At 42.5% G+C, this 25,043-nt stretch overlaps 1 protein-coding gene across 1 annotated transcript; it reads left to right on the forward strand.

The window, feature by feature from the left end:
- Window positions 1-616: 616 nt before the first annotated feature.
- On the forward strand, window positions 617-24,775 carry LOC309604166 (clathrin coat assembly protein AP180-like; the record flags this gene model as incomplete). Its single annotated transcript, XM_082339078.1, has 5 exons — window positions 617-774; window positions 19,499-19,641; window positions 20,703-20,778; window positions 22,603-22,705; window positions 24,661-24,775. Coding segments are annotated over 5 exons (595 nt in total), but the record flags the coding sequence as incomplete, so codon positions are not given.
- Window positions 24,776-25,043: the final 268 nt, after the last annotated feature.

Here is a 25,043-nt window from a genome sequence, read left to right on the forward strand (position 1 = left end):
CCTCGTCCCCCCCCGCCCAGCCGAGCCGCGCCGCGCCGCCCCGGGCTGCTGCACGGCGCTGGGCGCCGCCGCATCCAGCGGCGCCCCGGTTCCCGGCGCGGGGGGGGGTTTGCCATCGGGGCCGGGGGGTGGCGGGGGGGGAAGGCACCGGGAGGGCATCACATGGCGCAGCGGTGCCATAATCTCTCCCACCGGGGAGGCGGCGGGGCCGGGGCGCGGCGGCGGCTCCCCCGCGGGCCGGCTCGGGGGGCGGGCGCTGCCGGGGCAGGGGGGTCCTCCCCCCCCCCCCCCGGGGGCTCATACGTTATTTGTGTGCAGCCTGCTTCTGCTACCGTCGGTATTTCCCCTTCATCCTCTCCCTGCAGCGCCTAAAATGCCCTTTATTTTTGCCCCGGGCGGCTTCTGGTGAGGCAAAGGCTCACACAACGGGGCGGGGGGGGCTGCGCCTCGGGAGGGGCCGGGCTGCCTGAGGGACCATTGTCCGTGTGGCGTGGCTGTGTGTCCGTCCCTGTGTCCGTGCCGTGTCGTCCCCGTCCCGTTCCCCCCCCCCCCCCGCCTCCCGTCGCCGTTAAGGCCGGGATCTCCCCTTCCCCTCCCGTGTTCTCCGCCTCTGCAGAGCAGGCAGCAGCAGGCAGCCAGCGAAGGTGTCGGGTCAGACGCTGACAGATCGCATGGCAGCGGCTCAGTACAGCGCTACGGGATCAGCCGTAGCCAGAGCCGTCTGCAAAGCCACCACGCACGAAGCGATGGGGCCCAAGAAAAAGCACCTGGCCTGTGAGCATCCCTTTCTATTTCCCCAGCGAAGACCCGGGGCTGAGGAGGCTGCCCGCCGGGCTCTGTAGCGTGCCTTCGAGCCGTCTGGCTGTCGCGCTTGCTGTAATCCAGCTTGCAGACTGTAAGGGTTATGAGAAATCTCCAGGAGAGGATGAGCTATTATTGCATTTCTTCTCTTATTGCATAATACCGCTCTTTCGGCCGTTTTTTTCCCCCCTCATAACCTCTTGCCTTTTATCCAGTGCGAAACATGCCTTGTGGAGCAGGGTCTTGGAAAGACCTTGTTTACCAGTAGTAACTCTGTCTGGCATTGAACTCGGTAGATCAACAGCAGGTTTTAGTGTCTAAAACTAAGTGATTTTCCCATTTTTTGGGGGGTGTGATAAGAAACACTTTCAAGTAAAGATCAGCAGGTTTTATACCAAGCACTCTCTTGGCTGCTGGCCGTTACCAAGTAATGCTGGTGCAGGTGCCTGTAAGTACAATTCTGATGATGCTGTATTTCTTAAAAGGAGGTAGTATTACTTCTGGAAAATAATTCTGGATTTCAGTGCTAATGACTTCATAGCTAACCCATAAAGTGGCAAACAGCATGTTGGTCTTCCAGTATATCTAAATATTCTTGTTTATGTGTCTAAGAGATGCTGACCTAAGCAGCATTGATTGAAGACTGACTTGAGTCTAAACCGTTGTTTAGATAGATCAGCTGTTTAAATAGATCAGCTGTCTTGATATCATGTATACTCTCTTGTTTTCTTGTATATTTTAAAAAATCATCTTGGTTATTGATGTCCCCTATGTGCTGTTTGGTAGCTGTTAACACTGCTTAATCTGTAGGTTGTGTCTGGACAGGCCTACTGTAACTGTTAGTAGAAGCTTTAGCTTAAAAAACCCCCTAGCTCATGTGTTTAAAAGCATGCTATGTCTCTATGTGTGTATTTTAATATATATATATATATATATACACATGCACATATATAGGTATGTCTCTGTGTGTGTGTGTGTGTGTGTGTGTGTGTGTATATATATATATATAAATAAAAGCACTATCTGGAATAGGCAGGATTAAAGTGAGGTAGAAATAATTTACCAGTGCTATATTAAGGTCTGGAAAGGGATTGGGTTTGGATGTTGGTACTAATATTACTACTACAGAAAATGAGCATGGGAGAGATGGAAGCCGGTAGCATTCCATGCAATTTCGTACCCACCTGCATGGAAGACGCACAAGAGGAAGAGAAACGATCATTTCCTGGGAAGATACCTCCCTGATCATTTTCTTTCTATTTTCCAAGCCGTATATAACAGTTAAGAATTTAATTAACTAGTATCATTGAAGACAGAATCTTGTCAGTGCGAGATATGCACATTCAAATTAGTGGACTATAAATGCAAATCAAGTTCATGTTTTAGAAGAAAAAATATTCTTAGGCTCTTAAACCTGAGGCATCTCCTCAGAACTATGAATTGTTAGGCAATTCCTTGAACTCTGACTTATACCTTGTGAACAAGCGTTAAAATGGGCCTTATCTATTGTAGTGAGAGAGGAAATTAAAAGTTCATCCTCTGAAAAAGCAATTCCCGCATGCATGCAGGAGGTACTGCTAGGTGGAGGTAGGTCTGAGGCACGTGGCTGACTGCATTTCAAGCTGGATAAGTAGCAGTTGAAGACATGGGGAAGGGAATGAAAGGTAAAACTTGCCAATGCCTTAAGGTAAGTTTTGAGTCAAGGTGCGAAGGATTTAGACGATAAAAATTTAAGGTACCAGAGAGCGATGGTTGGAGCGATGCTTTATGAAAAGCTGCAATTCTAGTATTGGTGTGGGCGTTCTGTGTCCTTAGGGAACTCCATAATTTTATTTAGTGTCTTAGTGGCCAGGTGTCATGTCACACAACCTGTCTTCCACTGCCCTGCTTAGCAGATGGGCTTTGTAAATTAAATGGAGAGATCAACTATTTAACTTTAGTCCTGTGAGGATGGGGCACAATGATGCCTGTCCTCATAGGTTTTCTGCAGAAGATATTAGTTCCAGAGAGTTATAGAAAGATGATGGGTGACAAAGTGTGGGGTGTCTTCATTTGTTTGGTTTAGTTGTTTTTTTTTTTTTTTAGTGAGTATTACTTAGAGGGAATTTGCTCTGAGGAATAAAAAGCATGATTTGGGTATGACTGCATGTGTGTGAGGAAGGGAGGAGAGAACAGAATTAATCTCTTCTGTGAACAAAAGCCGAGCTGCAAAGTGTTTACCTTTGTGTGATTTTTCTGTACTTGCATAGCTTACAAGTGCAGGCTTTACTATGGATGCTGCGTAGTGGCTGTCCTTTGGCAATGGGCTCTGGGTGCTGCCCAGGCTTGTCATGTAAAGAAGTACTGAAGTACGATTAGGTTGCTATCATATACTCATCAGTAAGATTTACCATTTTCTTGAATTCCAGGTCTCATACTAGTGAATTTCCAGCAACTATGGGAAGTAGTGCCAGATGGCATTAAATGCATTTCCCAAGTCCCTGTGGGGGGAAAAGGAATGTAAATCTAGGATGCTCTGATGGTTTGGGGCAAGCCTTTGCAGTTGGCACATTAAGAGCTCTGACCCTTTTTGACTTAAAAAACTTGTCGTCTTGAAGCCATATCATTGTGGTGACTTTACCTCCCTCAGCTAACCATGTTATGCTAAATAAATTACAATTCGATACAGAGAGCGAGGAAAGCATTTCCGTGGAGAAGTGGGGACTAGCAACTTGATTTTGCTGCAGTGAGAAGGGCCATTGCAGAGTGGGTGAATGAGATATATGGACTATGTTACAGATGTATGAGCTGTGGTAACTCAACTGGGAGGGCAATCCTAGCGCACAGCATAGAAGTTTCATTATCAGAATTGTTCTGAAAGATACGTTAAGGCTTTATTGAGAGTTTAATTTTGTGGGGCAAGTGAAAGCCAGCGTGCAGCCTCGAATGGGGGTGACTCTGATGGTATCAACAGGGAGAAGCTTTCGGAGAAGGGAAATAATTTTTCGAATGTTAAAACGCACGATCGATGAGGGAAAAAATAGGTAGATCTGAGCTGAGCTTCTTTTATGCAGGATCTCACTCAGAAACAGACTGTCAAGCTTTCATTTAGGGAAGTGAATTGGAAACCAGTGAGACTGTTGTGTCTTCAGTTGGTCGTAACAAGTTCTTGTTTCTGAAAATGATCAAAATGGTTGGGATTTTCCTTGACTTATTTTGTTGAGTGAATTGCTTTGAAGCTGGAGGAAGTTCTGGAGTGTGTATTCTGAAAAGAACATGTGGTGCCTCCTTACTTCTTCAAAATAATTCTCATAAGGTAGAAGGCCCTTCCGGAGGCCTGATCAAGAGCTGGGAGACTTTCATGAAATGTGGAAACACAGCAGATGTAGAGCAGGACTTGATTTTCTGTGGCTGTGGAGATGACCTGTGTATCTGTAGTAACATCTTTCCATCCCATGTCTGATTTTGCATATTTGTATGTGGCTTGCAAACAAAGGCTCTAAAAGGAAATTTATAGTTTAATTCATGCTGATAACTGAACGGCTGGTGTCAGTATTTTGCTTATACAGACACTTTTGTTCCTGCAGTGTTTTGCCCTTCTCCTGCAAACTGTGGGGATGACCTAACAAGTTTGAATCATTGTGGTCTCTAGTGTTGAAACAAGTGGCTGTTGACCAAAAGCAATGGGCTAAACTTTTTTGTTAGGCTCAGTAAAGGTAAAGTTGCTAGCTCCCACAGGTTAGTCTTAGAGACCTCTCTCTCATTCCCGAGGAATGTGTCTGTCTCTGTTTTTTGGGAGAAGTGGGAGTCCGTGTCACTTCACTGTCTTGAGTCCCTAGACTTCAGTGACTGTTAAGGTTAACTTGGATGTGTATTTCAGAAGTTGTTTGCTGTTGAAGTGATTTGGGGAATGTTCCAGGTCTGTTGGCACTTGGGGCCCTTTCCTAGCAGGAGTAGTGCAGACATATGAGTACTGCCTTGCTCTGCAGTCCAGGTGACACTTTGTCTTTACAAGCCGTGGAAGTACCTGCAAGAAAATTGCCAAGAATGGAGTCCCTGTACAAACTGGGCTTAATCCTTCACTAATGAAGTGACTAATGAAACTACTTTTTTATGTCTCGCTGTATCTTGTGTTGCAGTAATTTGTCACAGTTTCCATGCACGAGAGAACTGACTTTGTTTAAAAGTTAGCATTGAAGATTAGCTGTAATACAGTGTCTTGGTTTTTGTTGTCACAGCTGGGGTGTATTCTAAATTGTGAGCTCCTCCTTGTCACCCCAATGAATCTCTTTTACACCTCAAAAGAAGAAAAATCCAAGCAAGCAATTATTTTCTTTAATTTATTAACGGATATTGGATTAGCAATTTTTTTTTTCACATGTGTGTCAGGACTTGTGATCAGTCTCTATGTAGAATAGCTCTATGTTTCTGCGTGCTTCTCTCATGTCCTTTCCCAAAACAGTATTGGAGACTCACTTCCTTTGGAGGTGTGCAGATCTCTGAACAGGAGTAGAAATGTCTGTCATGGGTAAGGGGAGATAATAAGTAGGCTTTTTAGATTAGTTAATTTTGAGTATTACAACGGCATCAACTTTCAATTCCTCCCCTGGCCCCATACTGTTTTTAAGGCACATGTAGTAGTACCAAGAGAAGGCTGCCCTTTTAATTAAGCGAAGATTTAGCTAACTAACACTTTTTCAAACTATGAAGCTAGGTAGAATTTGAATTCCTGTTAAGATACAAAGGTTGAAACATGAGCAGGAACACTGGATCTTGTGCATCCGAACTGTTCTGTGTTTACGTCGTCTTATGGTACAATGCTAAGGAAAAGAAGGGGAGGATGAGGAAACAGAAGAATGGGTAGACAGTGTAATATTCAACTTTCTTTCATCCAAACAGCGTAGCTTGATAAAGCTAGATTGACTAGTCCTACCCTCCCTCCCCTTGGCTTTTCCTCAGCTGAAGGCATGTATTCTTAGTCTGTTTTCAATAGTCATCAAGCTCCTTCTATTAAACATGCTTTGTCAAGGTCATGGATGACACATTCTGGGACAAGTCAGGTCTTTCTGCTGTGCTGACTTCCATTAGTAGACCTCGATAATGGAGTAGCCATGTCTTTCTTTGAGGCCCCTTGCTCATGAGATGGTCAGTATGACAGTGACCAGTCCATTGTTTTAATCACTTCTATTTAGCAGTTGAATGTGTTTCGTAATAGTCTCATAGTGTTACTCCCTTACATCCTGGGTGGCAGCAATTGAACATCTTTTAAACAACAGCAACAAAAGATCTGCAGTTTGATTTCCAGTGGTTTGATTTGATCTGTGTCTCTGATTTCCCAGCCTGGCTCTTAAACCCTCCATCTTCTGTGTGTGCCTTACCTCGGCCTGTGCCACTAGCGAGGAATTCTGTGAAGTCTACAAGAAAGTGCTCTGTTGGTGTGGTCAGTCCATGCTTCTGTGTCTCTGCCCCATGAAGGGTCCTCTGAAGTGCTTGAAAGTAGACGACAGTCAGGGTAACTCTGAAGGGCATACAGCATTTTGGATGCTATTTGTCCTCTCTGCTTCTTGCTGGATGGAGAGATTGGTAGCCAAAAAGGAGAATTTGCTGCCCTCCTCCTCCCCACTTCTGAAGAAACGGTAATATAGTAGAGGCATACCTGCCTCTAGTATTTTTCTGCCTGTGTTCAAGAATCTCAAGACTACTTCACTCTTCCTACGCTACTTAGCTTCCCCTGGTACTGGGTGTCCATGGCAAGGTGTTGGCTGCAGGGATGACCTCTGTGAGAAGGGACCAGGGCCTGCTCCACGCCAGGCAGACAGCTCCACAATGGACCCACCGCAGGACACAGCTGAGCCTGTCCACCAAGCTTGTGGCACCTCCAGGAAAGTGTATTTAAGAAAGGGCTGAAAAAACTGGACAGGCAGAGGAGGAGGAGGAGGGAAAAAGTGAAAAATGGCAGAGGGAACACCAAGGTCAGAGATGGTGCAGGAGGTGCTCCATGGTGCTGGAGCAGATACCCGCTGCAACCTGTGGAAGAGACCCCTGTTCTCAGAGCTCACAGCTGCAGCATCCCCCCTGCTACCAAAACCTTGCCACGTGCACCCAATATATCCCCTGTCCCTGAAGAAAAGAAAGGGAGAGACCTTCCTCAGTCAGCTGTGGACATATGGTATTGCTGAAGGAGCTGGCTGCAGTGTTTCTGGGGGCGGGGAAAAACTGGGGGTGGGGGGATGACATGATATCCCTTCCCTTAGTCTTACTACAGTCTAAAGATGAGTCAGTGGTACCAAACAGTATCATTAAGTTAACATGCCCTATTCCTTTTTGGAGCTTCTTTTCAAGGCACAGATCAGGATGTGGGTAAGGGTGGAAAAGCACAAGTTCTGGTGTGTGCATAGGGGAAATACAGTAGTCTCCGTACTGAGTGTCTGATGAAACTTGAATCTCCAAACTTCAACACATGGCGTGCAGATTAGTAACAATATTCTGCCTGGCTTGGAGAGAGGGGTTTCAAATACCATGGAAACTAAAAAGCAAGGAATAAAGCAAGCCAGGAAATCGGGGTCTGAACGTCAGTGCAGGATGCCTAGCATGCTGAAAGAACAGGTCATCTAGCACAGGGCTGAACCCTGAACTCAAACTAAATGATATGATAGAAGAAGCCTTCCTAGTAGATTTGCAGGCCGTGATCTGTAGCACAGGGTTCGCAGCAGTACTTTTGTTCCCCTGAGTCAGCAGTGCCAGCAAAAATTGCAGTGTGAAGCTTCATTGGTAAGTTGATACGAGAGTATCCCACCCCATCAGACTCGGCATGGTTGCTTGATTTTCCTACTGGCCAAAATTTTGCTTGGATGAGAGCTTGGTGGCTTAAATAAAACCTGAATAAACCAGATGTTGGCAATTGCTAGAAGGCAACTGGAATACTTGGCAGAGGCTAGCTTGTCACTTTGTGGAGTATGATGAAGTCTGCTGTCTCTGGAGTCTTGCAAACCACATGCTAGACCCTTAAAACTGTTTTTAATACTTTTAATCTTGCAATTTTCATCATGTTTACTTCTGCAGAGCTGCTTGAAAGCTCTGAAAATCAATACAAAACAAGTTTTGCAAGGGTGGTCTCAGAGGTGTGTTTGACAGTCACAGCTGGTTGCCAGTAAGGTGCTTGTGCTCATAAAAAATTCTTCTCTTTCGGTTGTGAAACACACATTTGCTGAAGCAGTTGAGAGTTGTAGTCCACTAGGAGAGGGGAATACACCAGCAATCTGGACTAGTGCTACAAATGGTATTGGACATCAGCCTTGAAATGTCACTGTGAACGTAGGTGGAATACTAGAACAGTATTTTCTAGGCTGCTGGCAAATGGTGCATCCACTGGGTGTCAGAGGCTTGCAGCTTAGTCGTAGGCACAGTATAGGAAATGGCAGTGCACTGTATTGCCACCGACTTCTGGACGAACCAAGTCTAAATACCCTTCTGTTCCTCCTCCCTGCTCAAGATAATGCAATCTCATGCTTTGCTTTAGATTATCTCTGTATCTTAACTTAGTTTGATGAAAGGGATTGGATGCTGAAAAGTCCTGGTGTCATGCTAATGTTGTGTATTTACGTAATCTGTACTCTGGCCGTTTGAGCTGAGGCAGTGTGCCAATCTGTTGCCTTTCCTAGACTCTTTTTTCTAGCTATTGATAAAACTCAAATGTATTATGATATTTCTTGTAGAGGAGATTTTGTGACTACATAGGCCCGATCATGCTTGAAGGCCACCAAGAAAGCACACCTTGCCTCTCATATGTACTGAGAACTGCAAGTTGCTGACATGTCTGCAGCTTGGATTTGACTCATGGCAGTCAACTCTTTTCTTGGTCAGAAGCCAATATGCAAAATTACTACAGGTAGAAAGCAAGTTGGCAGGAACTCCTGTGTTGTAGTTGGGCCACAGAGCTCCAACAAAACAGTTGAGCTGTCTGCTTTGCCAAGGTGGCTTTAATTTCTCGAAGAAGGAACGAAAAAGAAAGCAATATGTTCGTTCTTTGCTAATTGTTCCTAGGTATTTAGGAGACTAGGTTATGGCTGAGAAGTGAAACACTGGTAAGGGTAGATTGGAGAGTTTGGTGTCCGCTTGAGCTAAGATTGTTCTACCATATGTTTAAAGGACCAAAGACCATGTCTTTTCAAGAAAGTGTCTTAAACTTTGCTGTCCTAAAGAGGTGAGACAAGGCTGTGGCTTGACTACTGACAGTATAGCCCATCATGTCAAACTGACTCTTGGCTTGGCACACGTGCGGATGACACAATGGCAGCGGGTGCTTCCATAGCAGATGGTCAGCAGTTAGCCCGCAGAGCCTGGCAGGCTCCTAGTGCCTCTGGCATAGTTTTGTTACATCTCTTAAGTGTCCCTGATAGTTTACAGCATGTTCTAAAATGGTCCTCCATAGAAGTGAGAGAAAGACATGACTGCTCAAAGCATGAATAAAACATGCTGACTTGTCGCCCACATTCTTAAAATGTATGCAAGTTTACCAGTTTAGGGGAAGGTCCTCAAAATAAGGCAATGATCAGTTATCTTGCCACAGTGCGGGACTGCACTAGCTAGAGCATATATCTTTACACATAACTGAAGAGCCTGCATACGTGCACTTAAGTGGGAGTTCAAACTGGTTTTAAAAGGACTGTTCCTTTCACTTCTCATTTCAGAGTGTAGGACTTGTGTGAAAGGGGGAAGCCAGCTGGCCTGTTTCCTCGCTCTGAAGGCTGCTGTTTCTCATTATGTAGAGGTCGAATATAGACACAAGCTTTAACATGTCGTTGCATCAGTTCTTCAGCAACCCTGGAGTTTTAAAACCTAACCTTTTGAAATGGAGACTTGGGTTTGCATCTTGCTGTGTGACTCTGGAATCCAATGTATGGGTATTGTGCCCATAGCTCTTAATCTAAGTTTATAGCTTCATCTCAACCTATTTACAGGAGAACGTACATTCTGCTAAGGGGCAGCAAGCCAGAGGAAGTCAGCATATCTAGTATGCCCGTGTTTTGAAAGCATGTAAATTTTATTATGAGTGATGTTTTGTTACTGGCATCGGAAACAGAATGCTATTTTCATATGTAAGCCTTGCCTGTGACTTTCTGATCTTTCATTCTAAGCCATTTGGAGTCTTTCTAGTTTTACTAATCTTGATTTAAACTTCAAATTGATCTGTTATTTGTGAATGATGAGAGTATTAACAGGCAAAGTTTGCTATGTTTGGAACAGGTGAGTTTAAAGAACTTCCTCTTGCTTATCAGGAAGGTGGAAATTGCTTAGGCAGTATTATGAGAAGCTGCCTTTCAAAACTCACCTCCATAACGTGCTTAGGAGTTCAGTTGACACTTCTGGATGTTCCAGTTTAGAGATCTGACTCTGCGCAAAGCTTTGCTGCCTGGATGTGAGCCTGCGTGATGGATTCCAACTTCCCCACTCATCAGTAGCTTGCTAGGAGACTTCCACTGCCAGTGCCAAACGCACCTTCCAGAGGCACTGGTGACGTTGAACGGTTAGATAGCAACTTACTACTGTCAGTTTTTGTAAATGTTAGTAGTCGTAACTGCATCTTCCGTCTCTCGGGTGGATGTTCAATTGAGTTTAACAGAATTTTTGCAACATAGAGAAATCTGCAGTATATGAAAGGCTGGAGGCTCATGTTGAAGAATAAAGTCTGCTGGTAGTTGATGTTTTTTTCAAGATTTCTGAGACTTACACTCACCTGTCTGTGTGGCAGAAGCAAAGGATTCTTGTTTAACTGGTGTAGTATGGGGGAATGAACATAAAGGAATTGCACGTTTGGTTTCATATTTTTTTTTAGCAAGGAGAGTGTAAAGCTCCATCTAATCATGAAGGACATCAGTCAGTTTGTAAAAGAAAAACAAAAAAAACAAAACAAAACAAAACAAAAACCCAAAACCCACCTGTTTTAAGGCACAGCATTCACATATGAGGCAGCTGTCTGTTTTTAGGAACTCTTACGGTCTTTCTGTTGTGTTATAGATACATAAATAGAAGACAAAATGGATTGAAATGACTGTACCCATGTTGCAAAGTACTTGCTGTTTAGTTGCAACTGCTTCAGTATGCCTCCAGGAGGTCATACTATTGCACCGACTGTACGGACAGGCTTGCATTACACTTGGTTTCTTTTTCCTATGGATATGTTCGTGTTTTCAACAGTACTGTCTGCATGGTTGTGGGCATTTCATTCCCAGTTAAAAATTTCAACCCATGCTAAGGTTCTCGTGGCTTGTCAGCTCGACAGAGTGCATGGGCTCTGGCCTTGTTTGGTTATTTTTCAGACTGACCCTACTGAAGGTTACGTTCGCTGACAAAATAGCTGGACTTTTAGAAGAATCTGGCTGAGAGAGTAGGAAAACCAGAGGCCGTGGTCTGGATATTGAAAGTTAGATGTGTCAGCTGCTGAGCCTGCCTACTCCGATGACCTGTTTCTAGCATACAGGCTGTAGCTAATATGTCACTGAAGTTGCTTGCGTGTTGTCTCATCCCCACCCTGGTTTTTTATGTATTCCCAATGTGTGACAGCTAAGCAGTGCAGCTGAAACATGAGGCTGCTTCTGATATATTTTCAGTCTCATTCAGATTTGTAGTGGATTACAAATTGCTGTTCTGGGCACAGTTGATAGGCTAGTGACAGTTTCACTTCTACAAGTTTATTAAAAACAAATGGTTTTCTGAGGAATGTAGATCATTTGGGGGTGGAAAGCAGTAACCAGGGTTTATTTTTCTCAGAATAAAAACGGCAGCAGCACGGCAACTGAAATAGCTCATGTACCATGCCCCAGTTGATTACCGCTTTCTGCCAGATGTGGTTGGAGGGTAAGATCAGCCCAACATGTAAAGGCTGATCAGAAAACGCTCTAGTGCAGAAATTACAGTAAATGACCCCACGTTGCTGTGGAAAACATGAAATCCTTACTTTTCTAGCGTAGCCGTGCAGTTCCGAATAAAAGCTGCAGTTGATCCTGTTACTGATATTCTAGTAAATAACGAGGTGATAAGAGTTATGAATTGATATAACCAACAGGTAATGTTAGGGGTTGTTCACCCTCATGGAAGGATAATCGCAGGCCACAGCTGGAATCCTGGTATCCAGTTACAGTAGTCAATTAACGAGATCTTATTCACTTTTCTCCTTCTAAGCAATAATCTTGCAACAATATATCCCCTTTAAACTTATTCTGTTGTATGCAGCAAGACCTAGGAGGCAACGGGACTGTGGCTTTAATGCTTGCATGGATGGAGAGAACAACTCTACCCCTTAGAGGAAATGGAATAAATGCTTTGAAGGCTTGGCACAAGATTGGCTGGTGGCCGCAGTTTCATATTTCTTCTCTAAATTAACGTGTATTTTGGTTAAGGCTTCCAGGTTTGAACTGCTGAAGGAAATGGCTTGTAGAATGAGGTCTGAGATTTGCCATGCAGGATAAAAGTTCCTTTTTGTGCAAAAAGTTATTGGTCAGATGCTTAACACAAATGCTACTTGTAATGTTAGTAGGGTTTTTTCCATGCCCCTGCCTCCCCTAGAGTTTGGCATCTAAGATGCTGTATTACAGTAGGATGCGGAATAGCATTTCTCCAAGAAAATTGCTTTTATATTTTAACCTTATAACCATCAGCTGGCGTCCACCATATGCAAATGGCATTTTGTGTATCTTAAACTATTGAGAGCTGTGCAAAAAAGGTAGTGCAATGGTGATTTGCGGCTCAGCTGCTATCTGCAGTAAGTCAATAAAATAGAGAAGTGGCACATCTAGCTCCAGAATTACTTGATGTTTCATATCGACATAAGCAGCACTACTCAATTCTTGTCTTTGAGCAGAAGAATACACTTATCTGTTGAGCTATTTGTGGAGCAGGATTTGGGTGGAGTGACGGTCTAGAATGGTGTCTCTGGGTGAGAGGAAAGGAACATTACAGCAGTGATTTTTCTTCTTTCCCCTGCTTTGCTGAACTTGTGTTCTTGCCTGAGACAAATTTTTGGGTGTTCAAAGTGAGTGAATTCTGTATAAATGAGGTTCAAGACGGAGCTTCTTACTACTTAGGACAGGGGAAAGATTCCATGATTAATTAAACTAAGGCTTTTGCTACAGGGAAGCTGCTTGAAAAAGCTGCAGTGGCTATGGTTTGGAGGAAGCCAGGCAGGATTCTTTGACCGTGGGGACCTTTTCCCCTTTGCTCAGTGTTCTGGCTTCATGCGTGTGAGGCTAAAAAGCTGCTTTCCTTAGTATGTTTGTACTAACGAGTTTGTGTAGCCCATCTTCTGTGTGACAGCTCTATTGTTCCAAATATTTAATTCCTGAGTAAAACTGAAGCTTTTATTCTTCTGAATAGTGGGATCACAGGTGTCAGTAAGGTCTTGGACTTTGTCCATAAAATACAGTAATCAGTAATTAATTAGCAGTCTTGAAGACCATACTTAAAACCCCAATGACTGCCGCTTAAACTGGAGCTTCTGCAGCTGGCCTGAATGTCATCTTTTAGTTGTATTACCCTCAAGGAGAAAACACAAATGTAAACGCTAAAGGTAACGCACACTATTCTTCCCCAGAGTCAGTGGAGCTATAAGTTTGTGGGAACCTTTGTGTTAAGTAAAAAGTATTCATAGTTCATGGAACATGAAGGAGGTGCTTATGGCAAGAATTTTTTTGACACGTTATAATCACACTTTTTCCTCATTATTAGTACTTAGGGAAACAGTTGCCTTAGTTGCACCCTTTCAGATCCAGTAGAAGACTACCTGACAATTGGCTTTTGTTTTCCCCTTTCCAAGAGAGCTGCATCTGAACCTCTTGGGAGGAAAAGCCATATGTATAAATCATTAAGGACCGAAAGGGACGCAAATCCAACGTATCTGGTTTAATACTGCTAATGAGCTGGGGTGGGTTTTGCAGATGACTTAAAAGTTGAATATCTTGCCTTGATGTGGTGAGGAAGGAGGAGTGCAGACCGTATGAAAGTGCATCGGAATAAAATCCAGCAATGTATACAGGCAGTAGATTTTTCAGCTTTGTTTTCAAAACAGGTATTTGGTGATATAGGAGGTGGTATTTAAAAAGGAGTAGTGTGATAAGATGATTCTAAGGCTAATTAAAATCTCAGTTTGAGAAGTTGGAGGAAGCTTCAAAAGAAATTTGCTGGTACTCAGTCATCTGCCCTGTCTCTCTGCAAACTCTTCATGTGATTGATAGGGAAGAAGAAACCCTTTTTCTCTTCTGCAAAACACGTAATACTGTGGGTAGTATGAGTATGCCTATGAGTAGGCAGAGAGGAAGAAATTGTATATAAAAGGTTGTCTTGGTGTGGGATGCAGTTGTGTGGTTCAAAGACTGACTGCCATGAGCTCTCAAACTCCAGGATGTGCAGCGAATATTTGCCCTCACAAGAGTCTGACGTATGTTTGGGAAGAAGGAGGTCTGTGAAGTAAGGCTGGAGAGAGGAGGTAGCAGTCCTTCTAGTTATTTGTAGTCACGAGGACTATAGCTGCATTACTGCGGAAGTTTATAGTACCTGGAGAGCATGCGGTCTGTGGAAGATTGTGTTTAGGTTTGTTGAGTTGGCATAGGCATGACAGTGCATAGGCAATATCTGAAGATGCTGAACTTTGATAAAGGGTAGGCTTGCTGGGGTTAAGGTGAAATGTAGTAACTCTTGAGGTAGACTTTTTGGGGAGGAAGGAGGAGACAGCATGAATTGCTGTTCTGCTTGGGGAGATTATTACGAGCCAGATCATGTTGCATGTTTGTGGAGATGGGGCAAGCTGGGGGTGAAAAGAGTAAATGGTAAACTTTAACCCCACAGATAAATTCCCTACTTGCATTTGTGGAATTGCTTGATAGTCAAAGCCAACAACATTAAAATCATCTAATGTTCTCATGAGCAATTATCATATAAGCAGAAACCTATAGCTTTGTTCTGCTTTCCAGTACTGTTTTGCGGTCGGTCTTCTGTAGACCTGGAAGTTCAGCTCCTGCATTGGTTAGCACAACGGTGTAGTAGCTTCCTGATGCAGTTCTGTGTCTTGCAAGGGAGGACTTCTACTGTTACTTGCCTTTTTAACTTTTTTGGTTGAGGCTTTTAAACTCTTGAAGCCACTTCTTTCTGTTCCTGACTAGCCTGGATTTGGAACAATCCTGCATTTCCTTTTCTGTAGGTTCAAGGCGTTATTTAATTACTTCTAAGCCAGAAAAATAACTTGTGAAGACTATTGTAGCATTCAGCATAATAGTAAGGAAAGTCTGTAAGGGGCTTACTCTCGGAGACATTTGGCAAAGTACAGGAACTGAATGTATGACACAGCTCAGATGCTGAGACAGCTCGCCTGTTAATTCAACCCGGAATGACAGCTGCTCTTAAGTTGGCACCGATATCCCTCTGAACAGAGAGGTCTTGTGCTCTGCTGCTGTATCTCTGCCTACTGAAATGTAAATTGTGAATAATTAACTTTGAACTGAAGAATCCCAGGTCTGTTTATTAAACAACTGAGTAAAAAAAAAAAAAAAACCAAACAAAAAAAACCAACCAAAAACCAAACAACCAAAAAAAACCAACCCAAACCAAAAAAACCCCAACAAAACCAAACTAGGAAAACCCTGCCCTGATCCAGAATACAATCCGAAAAGGTAAAGGAATAAGATAGATTCTTTAAAGTGTTGTAGAATCTCTCTCATTTAAAAAAAAAAAAAAAAAAAATTAAAATTAAAAAATATCAAAGTTAGGAAGTAGTTTTTAATGAGCCTGAAGAACTCTGAAATTCTGAAGACAATGAAACTTTCTCACTGTTCTCTTTTTTTTACCTTATGAGCTTAACAATCAAACACCAGCATTACTTACATCTTTTGATGGTCTCTTTAAAAGGTCATGAAGGCCTAAGGTGTCTTAACTTATTTTGGTCTTCCTCATTGAACCCTCTACTGATCTTCCTCAGTGTGGCAGGTTTGTCTTTTTATTAATGAAGGTGTTAATCATACTCTAGCCTTGCTTCTCTTCCCTGAATAAGTTGCAAATGTCTTAAGGCTAAGTCAAAAAATTGGCTAGTCAAAGAGTTTAAAGACTGGTGTTTAGATTTAAGTTATGGTGTCAAAGAATTGACAGCCACTTATTCCTTCTATGTGCCTAGGTTTTGCATCTGAAAACTTAACTAGAAAAAGTATATTCAAGTCCAAATTAAATGTGTAATTTAAACGAGGATCTCTAGACTGAAGGAGTGTTCAAAATAGCAGCTAGCAATATGTGAAGAGAGAAAACAGGAGAAATCATGTACTGTCATTTGGCAATTATAATTTAGTTCCACAGTAAAACAGATTCAAATGAAGGATATAGGTCTTCATTCTCCAACTTCTCCGCTTGTGTGAAAGTCGTGGTGAAAGCACTGGCTGCTGTTGCTGTACCGTTTCTGGTTTCTTACTCTGCTTGGAATTTGTACTTGAGCTCAGTTTTTGGGTTTGGGGATTAGCCATCAGTGTACTTGACGTGGATGCCTGCAACAGCAGAAACTTCATCAAGAAGGTACCTTTAATCCTTGTTTGTACTACTTCTCTGTACCTTGGACAGAATCACCTTTGTAAGATTGCTTCAGATGGCTTCTGATGGGCTGTGCTTCAGCTGGTATTTCTTAATAACATCTATTTTGTATTACCAAGCCCACCTGTGACTTGCTTGGAAGACTCTGAACTTCATTGTCTCTTTTTGAAAACTGAGTTTTTGTCCCACCAGTAAATGTCTGAATCTTTTGAAAATGTAGTTTCTAGACTTTCTTGTATGCATTGTCTTTTTCCTTGTACGTCTTCTTCCCTACCACACTGAAGGCAAATGAATTTTGCCAAGTCTTATTTTCAAATTCAGCTTGGCCACCAAACTCTGCTGTTCAGAGTTTGTTAAAGCTAGCTATGCTTCTGAGTTGCTCCAGGTGCTGACGATTGCTGGATAAGCTGAGACTCTGTGGTATTGGGGAAGGAAACCCAGGAAGCTTGAATTCCGTAACTTTGTGGTGTGACGTAATGGGAAACAGCTCTGCAAGAACTAACCCCTATCTCCTTCCCCCCCCCCCCCCCCCCCCCCGATGATGAGTGAAATAATGCGTGGTTTAGTTCTTTTCTGTGCACTGAAAGTAGTAGGATTCAATTTAATCATACCTCTCTACTCAGCGCACTATAATTACTCGTGTCCTAAAGCATTCAGAGCTGCAGACTGAGATGCTGTACCCTCCAGCAGTTTGGAGAGGAGGTGGAAATGACTGAGTGACTTTAGAAGGAGTGCTGCAGTAGTGTATAGTAGCGCCTTGTAGCCTCCGTTGCCAGCGTTGCTGTGGGTGGAGTCCTCTGAGGTTTCATTATCTAACGTCTGCTGATGGCATACGCAATTTAGAGCACCCCTCTTCCATAGCAAGTGATGTGCTGAAACTTAGGACTGAGCGGTTGCAAATTTGATGCATATTTCCTTATGCTACAGACAAATGCTGTCATCTGCAGTAAAACCTCGGAACGGGGTGAATGGTGAGCAAGCCACTTGTGAGTTGCTTCTAGGCATTTACAAACCACTGTCTTCTATAATGCATTAATCAGCAGTACAGAATAAAAGATTATTGGCCTGTTTGTACAACAAGACCAAGGAGAATTGTTGGAGCTCTGAGCTTGAACTTCGGTCATTCAGTAGCATGGCTTTACTACTGTAATACTTCGTCTGCAGAACTGCCTCCTTCAAGGGTAGTATTACTGAGGCTATAGAAGTTAACTTTACATTTCAGATGGTGTTCTGCAAAGAAAACCCCAACACCCACAACCAAAACAAAAAACACCATGACAACAAACACTTTAAAATCAAACTTGGTGAACAGATCACGTAGTTTTTGTCTTCCGTCTCATTGCAGAAAGTCATTCCACTGACCTGAAACTGAAGGCAACTTGCAGTTTTTATGCCCAAGCAAAAGACAATTTTAAACACAAGCACTGCAGTTTTCACAGGCTTCTGACTCTGAGCTATAGATTTCTTGTATCTTACATGAGTCTGTTTAGTAGAAGTAAAAAACCCATAAAAATCACTTGCCATAAATTAAAAAAAAAACCAAATTAGTAAACTTCTGAATGCTTCCAGTACAGCAGTGTGGGTTTCTGAACACACCAGGTGGTCCTCAATAGCTGATGTGACTCATTGGTCTGTTTAGATAGACCTTTCCTCTGGACTTTTGCTGCCCTGCAGAGGCAGAATCAGTAGTTTCACAGCAGTCTGGACCTTGGCTTTCTGCTCTTAGCGGCATTAATGCCCTCCATTATATGGGGTTGTGTTGGGGAGGGAAAGCAAGTCTGTAAGTTACCCTGCTGCCCAGGTGAACTGAACTCCTGTAGAGTGTTTACAGCAGACTCACATAGTTTAGATGTGCAAGGATCAAAGAGTAGCCTGTCTGCTTCTAGGGTAGAATATCTGTCATCACTGGATGGCCTGAATAGTTGGATGAACATTTCTGCTCTGGGGGGGTGGTTTAGAAATAAGTGGAAAATCATTAACAGTGCTAACTGTCCTCTCAGGGAAAGTAAAAGATGAGTATTTTCATTAGTAACACAGGTAATGCTTAGTCTAGTAGTTAAACTTTTTAATGTTTAACTCTTTCTACTTAGGTCTTCAAACTTAAGCCTTCAGCCCTACAATTAGTTCTGTACTCCGCACTCTGTGTTGCATGAAGTCTTGCCAGGGCTGTGTCTGGCATCACGTGGGTTTTGGTCATGCAGTTGCAGTATGTGGTTTCCAACTGTGTCTCAAAAACTAGATAATAGCTTGTAGAAGGTCATTGCTGGCTGCCTAGCAAATGTAAGTAATAGGTTCTTTGATTTACTACATCACCTATCGGTCGATGTGGGATAGAGATGCTAGTGGAAAGCTTGCTGCCCTACTGTTCATGGTTTAAGTACTTATCTTAATTTCAGGTACTCTCCTGTGCAAGTCTACACCTTCCTAATGTACAGGACACCAAAGCTGTATTTTATTCTTGTTCCCTAAGACAGTCTGTTGTCTCATTTCTTCTATGTAAGGTGCAGTTGTTTGCAGAAGACTGTTATTCTTCAGTATAAGCTAACGTCTATCCTTGTCTTCTTTCTTACTGTTGAAGAGGTCTTAATGCATGCCTGAACGCACTCTTCTGCTATCTAGGTCTGTAGAGACTCTAGGAGGTGTGCTGTAGCATGCCGATGAAACTCTAACCTCTGAGATGACTAGCGTATCTGTTTCTGGTGATAGCTCTTTTTGCTGATGTGACTGGGTTCAGCGTGCTTGTTACCTGTAAGTGAAGAATTCGGTAGAACTTACTTGTCTAACCCAGAGGTAGTGAAGCGGCACAATTAACTTGAAAACCTGCAAGCGGTAAAGTCATGTGATGTTGTGCACCCGAACTTCATCTGGGATGAAGATGGAGAAAGGTTGGAACGTAGCTCAGGACAGAATCGTGGGAAAGCTAGTACTGTTGGATGAAAGAGTCAGACCAGTGTTGCTGTCAGCGTGTACTAATATAATGTAATTTTTTTGGGCTGGTGCTGGGGGTTTTTTTTGGTTTTTTTAATGTAGAACATAAACAGTGAACTTGCTGTTTGTCACAACCATGGCCTGCAGCCTGGTGGGCTGAGAGCTTGGCCATGCTGCAAAATTTTAGTCTTATTTGTAGCACCTAACACCTTCCTCTTCTCTCTTACAGACTTGATCCAAGCAACTAATGAAACGAACGTGAACATTCCTCAGATGGCTGATACACTTTTTGAGCGAGCAACAAATAGTAGCTGGGTGGTCGTATTCAAAGCCTTAGTTACCACACATCATCTAATGGTTCATGGCAATGAGGTAAGTGTAAGCAGCTTTCTCTTGAGACCGCATTGGCACTGAGGAGACTCCAGGTCAAAAACATCAGTAGCAGAAAGGCATCTTTTCTGAACCAGTAAGGACCTGAGAACAAAGAGCAAGAATGATTCTTGATGAGGAGCAAACTTACTTACCTTTAACAACATGGTCGGAGGCATGCCGATTATCTGTCTCTTCATTTACAAAACCGTAGCATAAGAGCAAGCAGCAGCCTGTTCCAGGATGTTGACAATTTATGCGCTATCTGAAAACAGAGCTGTGCAGGATTAAAGATTACCTGGGACTTTTTGACTGGAGTGAAAGTTGATGTTCTGACACATGTGTACTGCCATCCAAATGCTCTCTGCATAAGCATTAAAATCTTCCTGGAGCTGTAAATTCAACTTGATAGCCTTTTGGATTGCATTTTCCTTGTCCTTGCTTTTTATTGACCTGTGTAGACTGGTATGTCTGTGTAAAACCAAAAAGCTTACTTAAAGAGCTTTAGACTGTGAAACTATTCCTCCCTGGCTGTATATGAAGTGTTTTCATGCAATGAACTCCTCCAGTGTCGCAGTGTAAATTTTTACTCCTGTCCTATTTTTCTGTTCCAAGTTTTGGCCGATATTCTGATTTGCTTTCTGTAACTGTTTTAGTCTGTTAGTCCCTGTACTTGGTGTGGGGCCTGCTTGTTATTAAAACAGGCCCTCGGCTTGGCTGAGACTGAGGGCTGCTGGATTGAAAAGTCTGGGACTTTGCAAGCAAATAAATCTTGTGCTTCCTCAAATCTCTTTGAGAATTAACCATTTTTACTGCTCTTTCCACAATCTGGTTTGTATTTGCACAGAATCTATTTTTATGTATACAGTAGGATATTTAGTAGAGATTCAGGGTAAACATAATTAATCTGAATGGATGAAAAAGGTTTTGAGGAAGCATTGCAGGCTGAGGCAAAAGTCTGGGTTTTCATGTGCGTATGCTGGAGCTAGACTGGTAATCTTCCTGCTAGGGGGTACAAAGCCTTCAGACACAACTTGTGATAAGGAAGTAACTTTGTGTTACAGAGATTTATTCAGTACCTGGCATCTAGAAACACACTGTTCAATCTCAGCAATTTTCTGGACAAAAGTGGATCTCATGGTAAGCCTACTCATGTCTATAATCTTAACAAGACTCCAAGTAAGATACTATTGTGAGTTTGCTCCTTCATTCATAGGATGCAAATAATATAAAAAATGTGCCTTTTTATAAGTACTTAATGAATACTGGAGCTCAAGTTAACAGCTGGACAACTTCCGAACAATGTTTCTCAGTTCCTTCAAAGTTTTTACTCAAGAGGTGAGACTGTCCAACTCCCTTAGAAAGCGCTGGTTGAAATCAGGTCAGCTATCGCCTTAACTGTTATGGGAGTTAAGGATGAAATGGATAACTTCCCATTTAGTTTTTGGTTTTTACTCAGTCTTAAATCCTAATTTGGTTGCTTGGGGACACTGCACTTTTGGGAATTGTCTATACAAATGTTTAGTTTGGGGAGGCAATGGGAAGGCACCAAAAGAACTAGCTGGTTTTGATTTGAGTAGGGAATTTAGAAGGTCTAGGCAAAAATTAAGGAGTTGCTCTCTCTAAAGCTTACAATGTCTGCTTTTCTACTTTGACTCTGAAATTATTAGTGAATTTTCCTGTTGCTTCACTTAGAGAAAAAGCTTGTTTCATGGTAGCTCTAGTAGAGAAGAGAGGAAACTTGTAATTCGGCAGCTGTCAGAGAATATTTGTAGACTGTATGCAGAATGCAGGAATGCTGCAGTAATGGGCAATAATGGGCATAATGGGCAATTGGCCTTAATGGGCAAGATCGAAGCAATGCCACGTTACTCCATCTCTCAATGGAGATGTGACACCAAAAATACTTGAGTATCTTTTAGAAATGGTAATGCAGGGCAGGAACAAAGCCAAACAAATATTAAAACTGTGTTTGTCTAAGCAAAACATGCTATGCATGTTCAAAGATACTGGCATTTGGCGGCAATGAATTCTATCAAATGTGTTCTTTGCCACTTTCTTTAAGCTTAAATTGCTGTTTCATAGATAATACAACAGTGTGTCATAGATAATGAGGCATCAGAGTTGGTAGTGTTAAGCCTGAGTTGGCAGAGATGCTTAAAGTTCAGAGATACTAAGGGAGAATACAGTCAATGACTAAGTCAAGAGGTGTGGATTTTAACAAAGGTAGCAAAATGGGGCTTGTACTGAAGAGGAGGATGTGCCTTCTGCACACATTTCTGTAGCTTCGATGAAGAAACATTGAAAGAAATACCTGAAGGACAGACTGTAATACTAACTGTTCAGAAGTCGTACAGGCTTGAAGGTCACTGAAGTTTGAGGCTGCTTGTACAGTATGATGTGCCTTGAAGATCTCTGGTGTAATAGTTCAAAGAAGGCACTGATTTCTGTGAATGCCATCATAATTTCTTTGTTCTGGTAAACCTAGTCAAGGGAATTTTGAAGGTTGATGTAAGAGCTGGAGGGACCGACATATGTAAAAGAGTGGGAGAGTTTAGGTTGAAATCTATCTTTATCCTGGAAGTCATGTACCAGTTAAGTATAAACTTCTCGTTAAGTTGGCATTTTTTCCCTGTTAATAGAGGGGTAACTAATTTCACCTTCAAATAATGTTACCACATAACTGCGTAGGAGCCACTAGTAGGTTTCCCCAGGAACCATGCCACTGGTGCATGGGATGAGTCCGTTGAAAGCTGAGGACAGTGGTAGATTGTTTTGGTGCAGCACTACTGCTTTTTCTTCAGAAGCCGGAAGATGTCTTGTGATGCCTGTTCTGTATATGTGGTTGTCTAGTGCAACAGAGATCACATAACCTTAGGGCCTATTGACTGTATATTATCATTTATTAAAGAACTTCCAAACAAGCATGAAAATTAAAGGTAAAACATGTAACTTTTTTTGCAGGTTATGACATGTCCACCTTTATAAGGCGTTACAGTAGATACTTGAATGAAAAAGCATTTTCCTACAGACAAATGGCATTTGACTTTGCAAGAGTGAAGAAAGGGTAAGCAAAGTTTAGATATGTAAACTGATAGGGTTGCCTGACCCATGGAAGTCTTGTTTGTGGCATTATGCTTAATTTTAGTGTCTCAATGATTTAGTTCTTACATTCTTTGTTTAGCCACAATGAAACACAAAAATGGTTGGATTTCTTAAGTATTTGTAATGGGTTAAAAATTGCACAAGGAGGAGTGGAAAGACTGTGGGTAGTAAGGCAAATACTAAAGACTAAAGTAAAGTGCCTTGCAGAACTGGAAGCTTTTAGTGCTAGGTGTTAAATCTGACTCTTATTAAATTGTGCTGCAGCGAGACTGTGTTTAGGATTTGAAGAAGGAAGCACTCTGAAACTATATTTAGGATGTTTCGTTACCCTCCAGACCCTTTCCATAAGACAGATGACTGATTACAAAAGGAAGCCTAAGTGAACACCTGAAGTTCTTAGGCAACACAGCAAACAGTTATAAACTGGACAGAATAAGGTTGTAAACTACTGGTTTTATTTCCCGCAAGTACTGTGTTTAAAAAAAAAAAGAGGGGGGGGGAAAAAAAGTTAACCCAGCCCAGAGTATTTATCAAAACATTTTTTTGGTCTCTGACTCTTCTAACTGGGACTTTAATGGCTCTAGATTCTCTCTTGAAGCACAGACAACACAGCAAGTGGCTTAACACCCACTGAAGGTGCAGCTTAATTGACTGCATGCTAAAGATGCTCCTGCTAATCATGAGTTGTGTACAGGATCGTTTTGGCAGTTCGGTGTACTCTGCAGCTTGGGATTCTGAGCTGTTAATGCAGGCATCGCTGCCAAGCTTTCCTCTCCTGCTTCTCAAACTGCCAGGTAGCTGGATGCCGTTCCCACAGTGGGGACCAAAGTAGTTATCTCTTGAACCTATCTGGAATGCAAATCATTAAGAAGCTTTTGACATGAAGACTAGCGGCTAGTTGGATTGATGTTTCAGGCAGGCTTTGATCCAGCAGGCTGCTGTAGTGTTAGCATCTTAAGTTCCCTTTGTCACCTAGTGCTTTCAAACACTTCATGTCAAATAAACATAAGTTTTAGTTGCTAGGAATCCTTCTATTCCTGCCTTGCTATATGTTCCTGGAAAGGCTTTCTGTGTGTGTTATTTCTGGTGCTGAAAACAAGGTGCTGCCTCAGAGTATAGCACAAAATAAGTAAAAGTGGTGGAGAGGAGATGCTATACCTGTCAGTGGCCAGACTGGGGCAATACATAATGGTGGTTGTACAGCTTTGTGCTATTCAGAGATTAAAATGGGCACGCGTGAAGACTGCTGTAAGACTGAGTGGCGATTAAGGAATGCTAGACATCCGTGACTGCTGCATGATCCCGTTGGAGTAATGGTTCAGGACTGATAAGGCAGGTCAAAGTCAGTGGAAGTGCTATGAAGGAGTAATGGAATTAATTAGTATCCAGGAATACTGAGGACAGAAGCTCTAAGCAAAGATTGCCCTGATTTAAATTGTCAGTGAATTGGCATGCATATATTGTGGCACTTGATGGGGGGAAAAAACCCAAGCTATAGAGGTTTTTTTTTTTTGTCTTCAGTGATCACAGACACGTCATTGAAAAGTACTCTTAGCAATGAGTTGTCATTAGTTATTCATAACAAACTGAATGCACAAAGACTATCAGTTCTCTAAATACTTCTGCGACAGTATTTCTTGTCAAGTTATTTTAACTCTGTGTCTTCTTTCCATAAAGAGATCGATCTCTTGCATTCATCACTCTAACACAAAATCCTTCTTTGCCCGCTGTCGGGGAGGGTGGCTGGGTGAAGGATTTTCCATGCCAGCTCTTGTGATGTTGTGGGAAGCTGGAGAATCAGAGAGTGCTTCAAATGTTTGGAATGGGTTACAGCAGCTTTAAGCTTAAATTTAGACAACAAATCAGTTTGGGGAGAGGGGCAACACCATGGCTTCTGATCTGTATTCCCTCTTGCAGAGCTGACGGTGTAATGAGAACAACGGCTCCTGAAAAGCTACTGAAGAGTATGCCAATATTGCAGGAACAAATTGATGCACTACTTGAATTTGATGTACGTATTGAAGCTGACTCAGTATTAACACTGGGCAGTGACTTATAAATGCTGCCTTGTAGTTAAAACATTTCACCTTGTAGGTAATGCTTTACTGATCATCCCATTATGTGGGCAAAAAATTCCCCTTTTCAGTATCCCACTGAGGCAGAGTGAGGTAAAGCATGGCCCTTTCCTATCTGTACAAAATGTGCGGATTCTGCTCTTTTTTTTTCTTTTTCTTTTTCTTTTTTTTTTTTTTTTTTTTAAAAAGGGTAGGGGAACAGTGTGGGAAATGAGGGCTTTTGAA

This window comes from Platalea leucorodia (assembly GCF_965183815.1).
Source record: "Platalea leucorodia genome assembly, contig: HAP1_HAP1_SCAFFOLD_413, whole genome shotgun sequence".
Taxonomy (NCBI): Eukaryota; Metazoa; Chordata; class Aves; order Pelecaniformes; family Threskiornithidae; genus Platalea; species Platalea leucorodia.